Source organism: Corvus kubaryi, unplaced genomic scaffold (genome assembly GCF_017639235.1).
Source record: "Corvus kubaryi isolate FWS band 111438036 unplaced genomic scaffold, C.kubaryi_AGA036_p1.0 split3-73, whole genome shotgun sequence".
Classification (NCBI taxonomy): domain Eukaryota; kingdom Metazoa; phylum Chordata; class Aves; order Passeriformes; family Corvidae; genus Corvus; species Corvus kubaryi.
Window position 1 is genome coordinate 24,603,769 of NW_024582091.1, and position 16,908 is coordinate 24,620,676.

At 37.4% G+C, this 16,908-nt stretch overlaps 1 protein-coding gene across 4 annotated transcripts in view; it reads right to left on the reverse strand.

Annotated features, from left to right (window-relative positions):
• The window catches only part of PDSS2 (decaprenyl diphosphate synthase subunit 2), a 117,980-nt gene that overhangs the window by 68,373 nt on the left and 32,699 nt on the right, over window positions 1-16,908 (reverse strand). For 3 of the 4 annotated variants that reach the window (XM_042016503.1, XM_042016502.1, XM_042016500.1), the window contains exon 2: window positions 1,225-1,356. The exons of the other annotated variant lie outside the window; for it this stretch is intronic. In XM_042016503.1, the coding sequence (XP_041872437.1) occupies window positions 1,225-1,356 (132 nt within the window). The remainder of the gene's footprint in view (window positions 1-1,224; window positions 1,357-16,908) is intronic. 4 annotated transcript variants of the gene reach the window in all.

The window sequence follows — 16,908 nt, forward strand, 5'->3', positions numbered from 1 at the left end:
GAGGCATACTAAGGTAATTTTTTTAATCATTTACAAAACAAACTAAAATACCTCCTGTGCCATAATTAACTAACTAGAATTATGCTTTCATACTGCATCATTTGCATATAAATATAAAAATTTTACAACCCTAAGGGGCCATTAGGGATGAAACAAAATAAGAATGGAATTAAACAGCTAAAAGGACAACACAGCCTTCCAGAACAAGCCTGCTTTACAGCCTTGTCCTTTTGCTTACTTATTGTTATTCCTGCCTGTACCAATTCATATATCTTTTCCTTCTCTGCTATTTTAAGATACTACATATATTTTTTAAATTTTATTTACTTGGTCTTTTCAACTCTATGATACTACCTCTACATTTCGAAAGAAATCAGTATGCAAACATGTCACTAGGATCCTCATTTAGTATATCACAGAGGTCAGAAACACAATTAATAAAAAATACAAGTCTTGTTCCCTCAACCAAGCAACACGCAATTTTTCAAAGAATTTTTAAAAAATCAAGTTTTACAATTTTTCAACCAGATCTCATTACTTACTTCAATTGAATAGTTCACTGTCAAATATACAAAGGAGAGCAACCACTGATTTTGATTACTGTTGTTACTAGTAATAAGAAATTTATTTTAAAAGCTTAAAAAATATTTAGGAACTCTTTACAGCTGAAATAGTTCAGTGAGAGCCTAAGGAACCATAAGGGTAGGCTGAGTAAATCTGCTGTGACATGTGGGAGGTAAAAACTTTATTCTACACTGCTGCTGCATGGGAAAATACCCTTCAAACAGGCTATACAAAAACTTATGTGCTCAGTAAGACGAACCGGTGTCCCGTAAGGCTGGCATCTCGCTCTGAAATTTCTAGCAAACAGGTGTACCCAAGTAACATTGGAGCAAATCAAAAAAAAAATACTCTATTTAAAAATATTTTCTAGCATTGGGGTTTTTTTTATTTTGAGTACCTCTTAATGTAAACTTTCAACTATCTTGACCCAAATGTTTTCAATTTTTTTGTGCCCAAAAACCACAATTAAGATATACTAACAGTTATACAAAGAGTAGGAAATGCTTTTCACTGTGGAAAGCTTATAATAAGCCCAAGGAACAAAGCTTTGTAATTAGGTAAGTACTGATTTCCCTTAACAGGTGAACAGGCCATTTAGGATGCTTTGATACCACCAAGAAATTGCCCATCAAATATAACTTAGCATATCATACTACATACCTGGAATAAATTCCACTGACCATGTCGTGCTGGAAAGAGAGTCCTGCTGTGCTGGGTCCAGCAGCTTTGGAAATAAGCAGGACGACCAAACCTCGCATCTGTAAATTGTTTCGGCTGTCGTACACAAAACCCCTAAAAAAGGAAGAAGAAAAAAAAAAAGAAGCATATTTTCACAATCCATGTTCACTGTACCAAAGTGGAAAAAAAGACTTAGACCTCAGGCTGCCATCCATTCATCAAGTCTTTAATATTCATGTTTGCAGGGAAATAAATTGCAATTATGAATCATGATCTTTTGTCATCCTTTACCTGACACTTACAACGAAATCCTACTATTGCAGAGAAAAACAAGTATTCAGGATAGAATTAAATCTTGATTATTTTCAAGGAGCAGCATGTCCCTTGCATTTCACGTCATGTCATGACAGGAGTATTTCAGAATAGTTCAATGTAATCTACTGTAACAGGAACGTAAGAGATTTCAGTTTCTCGTCTGAAGCACAAAAAAACCCCCAAAAAACAACAAAAGAAGCCTCCTACTTCATGAGAAGAAAGACAAAGGAGGAAAGGTGCAACCAAAATCTGTAACATGCTGAAAGAAAACCGTTTAGTGGTTGTGAACAGAGGGCAGAGTACATAAAACAGGTCTAGCTACTGTAGGAAAATAACAAAAATGCAGAAACTGATGAAAGATGTACAATAAAAGTTAGAGATAAATGAAGTAGAGATGAGCTGGTTTAAACAAAAAACCGGTTTCAAATGCTACAACTTTAAATTTGGGGTCAGAAGGAAACTGCCCTCAAAATCATATTTGTTGAGAGCAATTCCAGATGACCATTTAGATATACCACCTCAGAAGTTAATTTGTTTTAAAGTGAGCTTAGCTTTCCTTTTTGACTGCAATGTCTCCAATTGTATTCTTCCTGTCCTTGTCGAACTTGTTTTCTACTTCCTACATTCATCAATACAGCTAGACAAAAGGATAATACATTCCAGATGCTATTAAATTTGTATACTAATTTCCAATAAATAAGAGCCTATATGTCTGATATAATCTAAATATTTATTAAATAAATCATATGAAGAACTACATCACAAATTACTAGGCACTTTAACTCATTTTATCCCAGAGTGTAAGTTTAGCCCTAATAACTGAAGGAAATCAAAATGGAACTGTCTTTAAATCAGCTGAATAAAAAAATCTAGGATGTTGATCGTGCAAGTATGTTTGAATAAAGAAAACAGTGGATGCAATCTAAAGTTTCATTTGGACTTTGTCATTACGTGTACACTTCACAATGCAAGAGTATCTGCTGTACACTACTTCATTAACACAGACAGACATGAAGAAGAATAATTTAAATAGCACCTTTCTGTGTGAAAGTTCCTGTGCTACTGCAAATAAAATCTTGACTGCTTGAGCCGTTACATCCTGTTTTACAGCGATGAGGAAATGGTCCAAACTATGCTCAGAGGAGAATGAGCAGGACCAACCAGGTAGCTGATACTAGTCAGCTTCTGGGATTGATCTTCACACCCACACACCCAATTCCAGGCTAATACTTCTCCCTCCAGCGATGCCGAAGATCCCACTCAGTGTGGCCACACCCTACAAATGATACGATCAGTGAAGATAAGAGGAGGCCAGTATGGCTTTTTACCACAACCCACAACACTTTTAGCTCTGGTGAGATCTAACTAGCCACATGAGGCCATGACTTCTGTGCCTTTATAATCTGCCCACATCCTATCTGCTTCACCTGCAGACTGACAGGCTGGTCCACCCTGCACAAGTCAGGCGTGCCCAGTGAGCCTGGCAGCTCAGGATACCTTATGCTCACAGCAACCCTGACTAGAACAACATAAAAAGCAGTGGAAGGGAGATTCTATATAACTTCCCAAAGCAGAAATTCTCTGTTTTCAGTTCAGCCTCCCAGTGCTTCCCAGCCACTCAAACCCATGAAAGCTTGCACTGCTCAGATCTCTGCTCAAGGCACACACACTGTGGTCTTGTGACATGCACCTTTATTTTGTTTACTGGGTACATGTAGAGAGGGATTTTAAGGAGGAGGGGGACAGCTGCTTGCCTTCAGCATTCTGTGAATTTGTAACCAGCATATCTCTATTCTCACCAAACACATAAATACATAATTTGTTCCTTATCATGCTCCAATATACAGTTAACAGAATGCAGCCAAGACAGTTATACACTTAAAACTCTATAGATTTCTGAAGTCAGAGCCACAACGAACATTAAACTACCCAGGAAAAAACAGAAAATACATATAATGAATAATACATAGTGTGTATGCATCTGTATACAATTCATAATTGTTTGTGGTGGTGTAAGTACTTCTCTGGCTTGAATTTCAGTTGACCACATTACTCACAACCACAGAAGTTATACAGATGATGCAACTGAATTCAAATATATTTCCTCAACACTATTTAAAACTCCATCATTTTTAAAGAAAAGTGGTTTTAGGAAAAAAATTCCTTTTTTCCACATATGTATGTGGTAAAATCACAGTGTCTTACTAAAGGCAGAGATATAATGAGAAATTAATAACACTTTAAAAAAAATAGGAAATTACAGTGATATTTTGAACAATCAGAACACTTTGGTTTTTCATGCCCAGTGCTCTACAGCTTGTCAAGTGACAGGATGTTACAAAAGTAGAGATAAAAAGTGTTCATCGTAGGAACATGGAGCACTGGCCTTTAAATAAACCACTGCCTAGACAGACACTAGAAGTGAAGCACTTTTACCTGATTCAGTCTAGGTGATGAACAGTAGAAGAAAATTACCTGTGTTGAACATACTCAGTCTGTAGCAATAGCAAAAACAAGTGTTCAGTGCTGTTTAGTGTTTGCAACACCACTAGCAATGAATACCTTACATTCTTAGCAGAAAACTGTTAATGGAAAGTGCAGCTGTGGGTGGGGGGAAGAACAAAATCAAGTAATAAGGAGTAACATGGCTGTCATTTCTACACCTAATCATACAGCCTCTATGTTACATATGGTTTGGATGTAATTTTAGACAGGATTTTCTATGAATTACCAAACCAGTAGTCAAAAGTTTACCTCCATTTTCATAACATGTTGTGTTACTGACATGTAACATATCCACACTAAAGCAAACCACATCAGACTTGAAACAAATAAAGCCTCCGGTGATCATCCTTTAGACACTAGAAACTACTGCAGTTACTTGACATGGCTTCAGGGGTCACATTCACATTCTGAATTAAGCTCCCCAGAGACACCCTGCACAAGTAATAGCAACACAGAAGTCTTCCAGATGGTGCAATTAGTCTTGATGGGTATGTGGCAGGAGACAGGTGCCTCCAGGGAAAAAAGTGAACTAAAAGCAAACCAAGTGAAATTGCGCACACAAAAAAAGATACATCAAGCTGACACTCTTTTGGAAAACCTCTGCTGAGCAACACAAGTGCATGCATAGGGTACCCAAAAAAACCCCTAAATCATTAGCATCATTTTGCTTCCTCTTAAGTTTACCGGCTGGTTATCTGCAAATGACATACTTAATCCTCGGGGGACTGCATACCAGAAAAAGGTAGGAAAGTCAAACACCCCTACAATTTCGTTTTGCAATTCAGGATTTGGGGGAGGGAAGGGAAAGCCATTTACTCTACATATTACCCGTGTGACAGAGTAACCCAGCTGAAAACTGGCAGATTCACAGTTTTAAATACAGCACAGTGTTCACAAAAAAACTCCATCTTACAGCACAGGAGAGAAGCGCCTGGCTCCGACACATGCGCGGTGTGACACTGCACACGCACAAGAGACTCACACCACCCACTCAGGCAGTGACACTGGCTAATAGCTAATGTGCTGCAAATTACACCTCCTACTACCAGAGTCCGTCTGCTGCACAGAATAAATCAAGCAAACATTTCACTTAGTGCTTTGTGTACTGCTCCACACGTGCAGCTATTTCAGTAGAATTTTAACCTCCAGTAACCGTCAGGTTTAACTGCATTGGTAATTTACACTTTTATTGAAATAAAAATCTGCTATTCATTGCAAGCTTCATTTGTATTTAAATATTTAAATACCACAAAGATTTAAAAATTATTTGCATGAGACAAAACCACATTCCTAGCACTTTTTTTTCATTATCATAAACTGTGAATTTAAAAAATAGAGAGGAAACATGGCAACTATAGCCGTTACTGTAAGGAAGAGCTGGACATGGGGGTAATTTCATGGTATGATAAGGCAGCAAAAAAAAAACCAACCAAAAAAAAAAACCGCACAGGCAACTGTGTAGTCAACTGACTCTGCAAGTGGGTGTAGCAGAAGAGACCATACCCATGGGTACTAGTGCTAATTCAAATGTAATTAATTATGAAGAATTCAGAACAAACTTCCCAACGAAACTGATGTTTATTTTGGAAGGGACAGAAAGGGGTTGTTATATGTTTAGATAAACGCTGTTAGTACTTCCCACATGTTCTGCTCATGACCCAAGAAGCAGGAGCTGTGGGGTTTGCAGCCCTTTCATCAATTACCTCGCAGGAGCCCCTCCACCCCCACACAGGCATGTTTGGTGGCCACAGGACTGCTGGTAGGGGCTGAAGTGGACAGATCACTGTCCTCCTCAGCTCCTCTGGTGATTTTTGCCCTTCCTTTCCGTGCATTCTATTGAAGGTGTCCAACTGACAAGATCAATCGTTTTGTTTCAGGCCATACACAAGCCCCATGTAGTTACAAGGGGAAGGAAAACAGAGAGAAATTCCATTCCTCTACCTTTCCTGTTCAGCTGTCAAACAAAAGGAGGGGGAAAAAAATGATCTGTTCACACAGCCTAATAAAAAGCAGCTGGGCAAGTCTATAACACAACCAAAATCAATTACACTGATGAAGAAGATTTATAAGCATAGGATAGTGTCATTGAAAGCCCAGGCTAGTTTTAGGCTGAATTACAAACTATTCTGAAAAAGAAACCCCTCTATTCAAACTGACAGTCCCAGATGTGACAATATAAACAGTTTTCAGCCTGTAACATCTCAGGAAAGTACCTTCTATTTTACTCAATATAGAAGGGTTATCAGGATGCACTCATGGTTACATGTGCAGGTACATTTAGAAAAATAACACAACCCACTTTTTCGAAATGAATTATAACTGACAATTCTATATCTAGCACTAGAGGTAAGGCATGGAGCTACTTGGCAAGATTCTTGGCTTCCTTATTAGAAATGCAAGAAATACCAGCCTCAGGGCTTTTATCCAATTTGCTTTATTAATGACTTGTCAGAAGTAAATAAGAGAAAACTCTCTGACATACTCATTTTTTAAATGGATATTAAACCACTGTATTATTGATGCGCATATCTGAATCATAGGATTCACCATCTGACCATATGATCACACTCAAACATGCATATATTTAAATACTGCGAGCATTCAATTTTATGCATTTAGTATATTCTAACAGCAGTCTATAGCAACTTATTTTTACCTGCTACTCAAGTTTCAAGTATTTATTAAATATCCTTCTGCACATCTCTCCAGAACATACTAAAAACCCTGGCCCATTCCAACATCCACAGCTGCTTCTGTAGAGAATCACCCTTGTCATGACATGTGCTTTGAGCATGATTCAGAAGGGGAGAGGAGACAAACTTACTTCATATGGAGAGAACAGAATTTAAAAATGGGATTCACATTAAATATGCAGCTGACAGGAAATGATAGAAGGAGGGATGCTCTGCAACCTACATGCCATCTCAACTTAAAAGCCCACTAGAGGCTGCAGATGAGAACGTTTGTTTTAGAAACTTATTCTTGGACTTCGACAACTAAACATCTCTTTGCATACAGAAAATGAGTACTGAGGTTTGGGAAATTTCCTTACCTGAAAAACATGCTTGTGAAAAATGGGATGGGGCTCATCACCATGCTATAACTGCCTAGTAATTAATGGGTTTATCCAGTAAGGGCAGACTTGTGTAATGTGTCATGCCAGGCTTGGAGGAACTGATGTTACCGTCCCACTTTGTGGGAAGATGCTCTTAGACCAGGTTACAAGGGAGTCTTTAACAGCCCCCCTGCTCCACCTGCCTCTGAGAAACAAGGGGTCTCACCCCATCAGCTTTGTGAAGCCAATCACAAAGAAACACAAGACTTCACAGACAAAAAGCCAAACACAACTCTGGTGTGAAGACAACAGGGGCCTTTCTCTGCACTACATTTTCATCCAAAGGCAAAAAAATTAAAAAGGCAATTTAGAAGTGTCACCTTCACTTATGACACAAAGAAACTTTAATAACTTCAACTGTTATGTGGTGTGGTGCTTGGAGAGTTAAAAGTAAGCCAAAACAGTAACCTAGTCATGTGCAAAACAAGAATGGTTGTGGTCCAGTGAGGAAGTACTTGCCTGAAATTTATGTGTTCACAGCTACACATCTACAAGCAGAGTCACTGAAAAACTAACACAGAAAATGTTGTATCTGTGCTTTTACTTGGCTACTCTTAGACTTAAGAGTACTTGGAAATGAATTGCAACCAAGGTCTTCAGTAAAAAAGAGGTCTCAAAATGCTCAGTTCCGCAAAAGCTGCAGTATTTTTTGGGATGCAAAGAACTGTATAAATTTGGGTACCTTTTCTTCCATTTATGAAGTTTCAGACACCTACTTGGCTGGAGAGAGTGACTAAAGATCATTTAAAATACAGCTTGGATAAAATTCAGGCATTCAAGAGTCCCAGAAATCCACAAAAAGTGTGTCTCTAAAATATTAAATATATTCTTCACAAAGCGAATAGAAACATAACAAAGATGATCTTCATTGCTTTATCTTGGAAGAAGGTTGCAAATGCGCACCTTCTATAACAGAAAGCTCCTGGAAGTGAACTCCTAGGGTCCTTTCCAACCCAAGTGACTCCAACTGCTCAATTTTCATGGGATATTGCTTACAAGGAGAAATATTTCTTAAATAAGGGTGAAAAATTCCATCCAAAGTTTCATCAGTCTATTGCTTATTAAATGTGATCTTCACACAGACCAGGAGTGTGGAAAACTACAGTCCCAGGTAGGAGGCAGGAGGTGCACAGAATTTGGAGTCAATTGCATCATTCCCAGAAGTGATTGATCACAAGACAAAGTCTTGCACGTAACTTTTTCAAGAATTTCAAAGAAAAGCCACAGCACCCTTCACGATGGGAAGGGAGACCGATCTCTTTCTGGAGTTGCTACACGCACTCATTTCTTCAGGCTTTAGTAACTATCCCAAATACTGCACTACTTTCAAGAAGAAAATTCCAACAACTTCTAAAACACAACAATGACCACAAAAGATGGAGCCTTCCAGGAAACTACAAAAGTCAGAAGGTTAAATAAAATTGTGGAGATTCAAATGGGCAAGATCCCACAAAACCCAAATCTTATTCAAAAGATAAAAGGTTAAGAAACAGGTTTTGATCAGTCTCAAAGAAAAATACAGATACTTGGCCTTGGTACCTTGGAGTTAATTGTAACTGAGCATTTGCAGCTCCTAGAAATCAATACACCCTTGGAATCCTTGAAATGAAAAACCACAAATTTTTCCCTGGAGACTGTAGAACCCTATTTAGACATTTGTATCAGTCTACCATTCACTCCTACTAGCTTTATCTGATTTCCCAAAAAGACAGAGGTTGTTTGAATCATTCCCATGAAGATCAGCTACATAGTTGTGTATTATTTTCAGGGGTTTTGATGCACTTATTTTTCCTTCAGGGTAGGATATTCCCTATGAACAATGCGAGGAGTTACTTTTAAAAACAAAACCAATAATCAAACAAAGAAACAAAGCCGCACCAAAAAAAAAAAAAACCAAAACCAAACAAAAAAAGCCCCAAAAATGAACAAACAAAAACCCCCAACAACAACAACAAAAAAGCCCACATATTATCAAGTCCCATTTTTCTGCAAAACTTCTGGCCAGATGAAGACAAACAGGAAAAATACTTGCTTGGTGAGAAGAAGAAAACCATCATCTTTTTAATTTGAATGAAGATGCAAATGCATAGGAACAGTTTGAAACTTAAGTGTGAAAAAGGCTGTTTTGAGGTTGCACGGTCATCTAAGATCTGAAAAATACCTACTATGGACACTGAAAAAACCACACTGTAAAAATAAAGGGCAGCTATAATCAGACATTTGTCTCAAAGACACTGATTATTCAGTAAGCAAGATTATTTACTAGTATTATTATTTTAAGTCATTCTACTCTCCACCCATCAGATCTCATGAGTGGTAGAGGCAGGGCAAAAAGGACCACCTTAAGGATGACAATAAAGGCACCACACAGGAAACAAACCACCAAAATGTATTTTTAAACCAACTGCCAGTCTCCGCTGTTTTTCCTGGTCTGCTGCTTGATTTGGAATGTGATGTGGATAGCAGGCAAGCTAACATCAAAAAATGCAGTTAGTATCTGAGTGCAATTACTTTGACCAGGAGTAGCTTGCAGGTCTGGCACCCTTATTTTTCTAACCACAAATATTTAGACAGAAGCCTAAATTTTGTGTGTCTGATTCCTCCATGAATATTTGCTTTATTTAAACTTTGTGGGAGGTCTAACACCCCACCACCAACTGGTATCAACAGGTGGACTCAAGCACAAGACTACCTTTCTGGGAACAGGCTCTCTCAGATGCAGGAATAATCTGCTAAGTGAAAGGAATACAAATATTTTGGAAGAGTTCAGTGAATGACAGAAGGATGATTAGCTTCAGAAGGCTAATGAATTCAGACACCTTTGGAGGTCCAGTGTTACTTCAGCAATATTGTAATTGTAGAGCCTGTCATAAAAATGTATTTTGCATTAAATAAACTTTTCTAGGAAAATGTAACAATGAAATAGGTCAACTCCTGGCCGTTATCTCAGACTGAAAATGCTCACAGCATGTTTTACAAATGGATGAAACATAAAAAGGCAAAAACGTTAGGCTATGTATTGCCATGACAGAATGATATGAAAAGTTCTTTTAACCTTCCATCCTGAATAAGATTTCTAGATAACAACTTCACTGATTTTCAGCATTATTCAGATGAATTAATTACAAATATTTCTGCCCTAAAAACACTGAAGGCTCTTTACTAGTAGTGAGAAAGAGGTTCCAAGTTTTGTGCTTCCATGGATTGTTCTCCCTTCAAGTAGCTCAAGCCAAACACATGCCAAGAGCGCCATAAACAAAAAGCTTTCTTCTAGATAGAAATAGAAATTAGGTAGTTGAAAACCATCAGCATTACTCCAAATGCAGCACCTCTACAGTGTCACTGCCTACTAGAGTTAAGTGGTTATATAAAGCAGAAGCCTTTTGTAAGCTTGTGGGGGAAAAAAACACCTTAAAACATAGCAGATGAGTAGTACAAAGTGCAAGGCAGCAATACGAACAGTCTCAAATGAGAAAAAAAATTTCCCAGATTCTATGACAAATGTATAGATTTCTAAATACTACACCTTAGGGGTTTTTCAATAGTTCCAAGTAATCAAAGAAAACTTTTTAAAAAAAACAATTTCAAGCCAAGAGTGGAGACCACAGACACGCCTAGACCGTAACTCTTAACATTATTATCTTCATTTGCTGTTTTTCTCTAGATTTCTGATTCTAGAGAGCCTTTTTTTTTTCAGTGAGACCCAAGTGACCACCTCTGATAATTGAGATGAATCTGGGTTTTACTCAGGTTAAGGAGTATTTTCAATGTGACCAGCCAAATTCTGTATTTGTCACTCCACTGTGTCAATATCACAATTGGGCTTGTTCACCTGAATTAAAACCCCTCCTTTCACAAAGATCAACCTAAAACCCAACAAATATCTGTCACCTTTTCCTGGATCATTGCTAAGCATCAAATAAGCTCATTAAGTTACCAGCAGCATGCTTCAAATTTCTCAAGTCTTGAAAGAAGATATAGGGCAAAAATACTGAAAGTATTTTACAGCAAAACAACTGTTAAGAAATAAAAATCACTGGAAACTTTAGATATTTTCAATTCTTTTTTCCTCAGAAAATGCAAGACTTTAGAAGGCCTGAGATTTTAAGCAAACACTTGTGGTTTTGGAAATGCTGGTTTCCATGGCAACCAGTAAGGTCTTCTTTATATAGCATTATAAACAGATGGTAAAGACCGGTCATGTTTGCTTCTTTGCCAACATATCAATAGAACTGCTGTACTACTCTATCTCTTGTATTAGAGTTATTAAGTAACTTGGGTATTTGAGCAACAAAATCTACAAATTGGACTTGCTCAACTAGTATGGGGTTTTTTCCATAAACATTGAAGATTCTCAACAGTAAAGCCACTGTAGTGTATATAGGCAGATTTTTTTGGCAAAGCTTTTTATAAATGTTTTCTCAGCACTCGCCACGTAGGGTACATTACTACCACAAATATGAATCTGACAGAGATTAAAAAAATGAATTCAAACAAGAAATAGAAATGTGACTGTTTACATCCATGGTATTAAAGTGCACTTCAGAATTATTGTATTGCACTTGGAATTATTCAGAGAAGATGTAGCAAACTGTAACCTCATCTTCATTATGTCATAACAAGCAGAGGTTATTCTTGCAGGTGATTTGTAAAAGAAAGAAATCTCTTTGCATTTAAATCTTTCAGTTATAGCTATGGCACACCATACACAAGCAGTTCTTTTCCAAAGTTCTTTTCCACAGATGGTTGGAAGTATCAAGAGAATTTGATTTGGTACAGCATTCTATTTGGTACCTCTCTGGGAAAGTCTGAAGTACCAACTGCTGGCAGTACAAGCTAACATAGATTTTTGCTGCTGAATTCAGCTGATTCCTCCAGTGGTTTAGCTGTTTAATATGTTTCGTGCCAAAAATGAGGGGAAAAAGCAAAAAGTAGAGGAAAGGTAGAAGCAGAACTCACATCAGGTCAGGAGCCAAAATCACACATTTCAGATCAAAGTATCCCCCGGTAATAATCTGGTAGTCCAAGAAGATTAGAAATTATTTTATTATCAAAATACAATAAAAACATCAGTATTTCTGATCCAGCTTCCACTGAAATTCATGTCCTTTCCATCAGGGCTGGCACATAAATTCTCTATTGCTTATTTTTATTAACTACTTTATGGAAACTTTGTGGTTTGGTGGGGGTTTTGTCACTAAACAACAGCATCTCAAGGACAATTCTAGTATCTAAAAACTTGTCTTTATAGCAAGTACAAATTTCCAGGTCCACTCTTATCCAATCTGCTCCCAATATCACAGCAGTTATCACTAATAAGCAAGATTCAAAAAAATCACCACACAATCCAAACTTCTCAAAACCCACTCAACTTCATAAAACAACCAATAATACATTTTGGAAACGTGTGAACTACTAAAGATGTGAATATGTTTGGCAAAGATCAAGAGGATAACAAGCATTCTATATGCACAGAGAAGCCAGAAATGTGCTAGGGTATGGATGAGAAGTCTTCCTGCACTGCATTAAGTAACAAATTGTACAGATAGATAATCACACACAATTTTTGTGTTTGTAGTTTTATGTTTTTCTGTTTGGTACTCAGAAAACGATACATAACTACAATTTAACAGTGGGGTCCATTCCACCAAAATCCCAAGAGTTTCCAACAGTGCTTAAACTGTAGATACCTAACACTACTTAGCATAAACTTCCTAGGGTGGTTTGGTTGCACAGCCTGTTCAGAAGCACACATTCAGATGACAAGAAGTCCCTATTGTCGTCTATGTCTTCAAGGATCAATCCACTGGCCACTGCCATGGTCAACATTCCAGCAATCCCAATACACCTTTGTCACTTTGTCAATAGGATACTATTGTTCACCTGCTGGCTGCACCAAAACTCACCATTTCCATGCTCCAGGTGATTTAGCCTCATAATAACATAAATCCAGTTTAATCTTTGATATATAAAACTTGATCAGTAGCACATGAATGAGGATGAGGTTATGGAACTTTTAAACAAGTCAGATGTGCACCCACAAGTGCTGAAGAAACTACCTAATATTATTGCCAGGTCACTCCATGTCTTTAAAAAGTCATGGTAATCAGGGGAGGTTCCCAAGGACTGGAAGAAAGCATCATTCCCACGTTCAAGAAGGACAGGAAAGAAGCTGGAAAGCTACAAAGACAGCTGAAAGTACACAGGTATGGTAAAACTTTTAACTAGTATTCCAAATAAATCAGGTTACAATTTAATAGAGCCCTTTTAAAAGGGGTGACAGTGCAGAACAAGCACTGTTTGAAGGACCTGAACTTCAGTTTGGCAAGTATATGGAACAGCACTGAATTCAGAATGGAGTGGGGAGTGAAAGGCAAAACCATATTTTTATCATTCAAAAGGACCACAGGCTTCACCTGTAACACAAGACAACTCAGCCCTCACACCGACTGCTTTATTTGCATTGGCCATAACAGAAAAAGATGATTCCCAATTCCAAGACAGAACACCAACACAAAGAAAGAGAGGGAGCTGCTTTACTGAAGTTACATAGTTACTCAGGAAAGGTGGTGGTGGTACTGACCACCCTAGTTTTTCCTAGATGGGCTGGTGCCAGAGTCTGGAGGGGAAGTTAGGAAACTTAGCCTGTAGGAATATCTGGATTCCAAGAGAAAAAACTGGCAGGAGGAAGTAGTGCTGGAATGTGAAGCAAGAACCTAACTTCTCCCCACAACTCCCAAAGACTCTTCTAACTCCCAACGACTTTGACAGCATGGCAAACAAGTGGAAGGCAGCACTGCTAACAGAGGCGTAAAAAGAGCCACTCCAGAACTGCCAAAAGAGAACACCTTACTAAAATGTCATTCTTGGAGTAGAAGCAAGAGTGAAAAGAAAAATGAAAAATGAATGCCATGCCATGCTTTGTCAATTTGCTTCGAAGAAGCAGATCTGCCACTTCAGGTACCTATAGCACGAGGGAAACTGTTGCTCATAATACGTCAGGCAACCTCGGAAAAACCTCCAAGTAACCATTGTAATAGGAGAGGTGAAAATAGAGGAATCTTCTTTAGGTAATCTGAAAAGAAAGATTTTTTTCAAGGTCCACCACCTAGGGAAAACTAGAGAGCCCAAGGTGAAACTGCCAGAAGCAAAACTGTCCCAGAATTAAGAATCACAAGGAAGGAAAGTTATGTCATGGATCTGATCCTGCCTCCAAGAGATACGGAAACAAATAAGAATGAAATGGCAGGTTCCGACAAAGGAATCCAGCACTGATATTAAACATTTGCTGAAACAAAGTGCAATGGGAGTGAGGAGAGAGAAACCTGAGACATGCAGAAAGATAACTAATTTTTTTTTTTTATATTTAGTTTACATGTGGGTTTTTTATTATTACATAGATTATCCAGATATTTTTCTCTAACCTGGCACACATTTTGCCATGTATCTCACAACAGTAATAGTTTCTGCAGACAGTAACTCATAATAGGACCTGCATTTTCAGCAGTAGCTTAAACAAATCTTAAATAACGATAGAATTTGTTACATGAAAAATGTCAACTCAAATTGCAACAGGAAGTCGACCTTATTTTGAAGAGTATCTGTTTCTTATTTAAAGACCTAAAAGCATCTTTATGCTCAGTATTAATAATACTAAATCTTAGAATCTTAAATCTTAAAAGATTTCTAATTTTTCTGGAATGAAGATCAACAAAGTGCTGCTTTCAGTAATGCAATGTAGTATTATCCAAACCAACACCACCCTTCCAACAAAAGAAAACACATCTTCTGAAAGCAAATCTGTGTGTATTTTACATACTCTTTAGTTATACCAAAAGCACACTGTTATTATTGTCAATGGCAAAAGGCACCCAGGTAAAGCTATAACTCACTTGAAACCATGACAATTCCCAGGCTTTTTATTCTCCTGGGTATACTGACATTTCAAGAAAAAAAATTAACAAATGCAATTATGAAGAAAAAGATATAATGGAATACTGGAAATCATTGTTTTATCTTTCAGTTTTCCAGTTATATAAGCCACCTCTGGAATGAAATACAAATACTGTTTCATGACCACCTCTTGAAATTCTCTCAAAAAATTAAAGTAGAACCTTAAAAAATAAATAAATAAAAAGGGGGGTTCAGATAAATCACCACCACCCTCTGAAAAACCAAAAGTGTTCCAAAAAACTTGTAGCAACTATTGCACAGATCTGGCAGTGCTACATCTCATCTGAGGAAAACATTACATAAATGTCAGATTTCAGTATCTTTTTTAAACTTCCACGCCAAATTTATCAGGTACTATGAAACAGTTTTTCCCAAATGATATTTGGCCGATATTAATAGAGTGCTGACTTGCAGAAACAAGTTAACAAGTTACCTGTGAAAATCGGTTTTTTCTCCGCCAGTTTTCTAGCTGTTCCTTTAGCTAAACACCAACTATGCCTGACCTCACTTAGTTCACATGAGACCATGGAAAAGACGACAAAATTCAATATACACATTGCCTGATGTGCCGTGACTTGATTAATCACCACAATGACACTAACGACATTCTGCTTATGACATGCAACTACAAATGTTCCCATAAGTAAATATTAATGAATTTGAGAGAACTACCATCTCAGCACAACCAGACAGCCTTGAAACTCTTGCTTCAATTTCTACATCATTCTGTAATATTTCAGCAACAGTCATTTTGTACTGCTTACACATAAAATCATTTGATTAATTGAGTTTATGCTTGATAAGATGAATTAAAACCTCTATACATAATTTCAGTTTTGGAAAAAAACACTGATTACATGCTCTAGATTTTAAATTTTTGATGGGTGCCAGCCTGTTCTATTCTTCTGTTTGGCTATCCTTGGTCAAAACAATACCATGCATTCAAATAAAATTTTCTTAGCACTACACTTCTTGCAATAGCGCTGTTTATTAGCTCTAATGTATAGAGGTCTAATTACTAAGTTTCCTTTAAAACACAAGGCAAATACTTCACCAGAAAATACTTTTCAGGCACTTGACTTACAAAAATTATATACTTTTAAAGAATTAAGAGAGAGAGCATGACAAAAGTGGTAAACAACTTTTTTTCTTCTACGTTACCTTACATCTGAAGGACGGAACTTAACTTTGGATCACAGCCAAAGAACTTCTAGCAAAGTCGCTAAGCTTTCACCACAAATTCAATAGTCCAGTTATAGCTTTACTGCAGTTTGCTGGCAAGTTCTTGAGTATGGTAACTGTGTTCCCTACCATGCCAACAGCGGGATACATTTTAATACTTTGAGGAACCATATGCACTTTCCTTGGGATATGTTAGCACAAGAAAAAATGAAAAAGGTCGCTCTCATAAGTGAGCCTAATTTGCACATACAAGCTTGCAGCCAAGGAATATGTTTGTGTGCTACAACATTTTTTTCCCCCATCCCACTAAACATTTTTTTTCTGTACTCAAGCACACTTCATCTGTGATTTCAATTTGCCATTGAAAAAAGCGTATGTAAGATGAGCTGTAAAATTACAGGATCGTAAATTTAAATGTCAAAATGTAAATGAAAAATGTACAGATATCCAAGAAGCAAGCCACTGGAATTATACAGAGCTTTTTTAAAAAAACCCCAACCCAGTACCACTACCATTATAATAAACAGTGCTCTCAACAATCTTCTTTACCTATCAACTTTGCTTTTGCTAGTTGGCAAATACTGCTTTTTAGCATT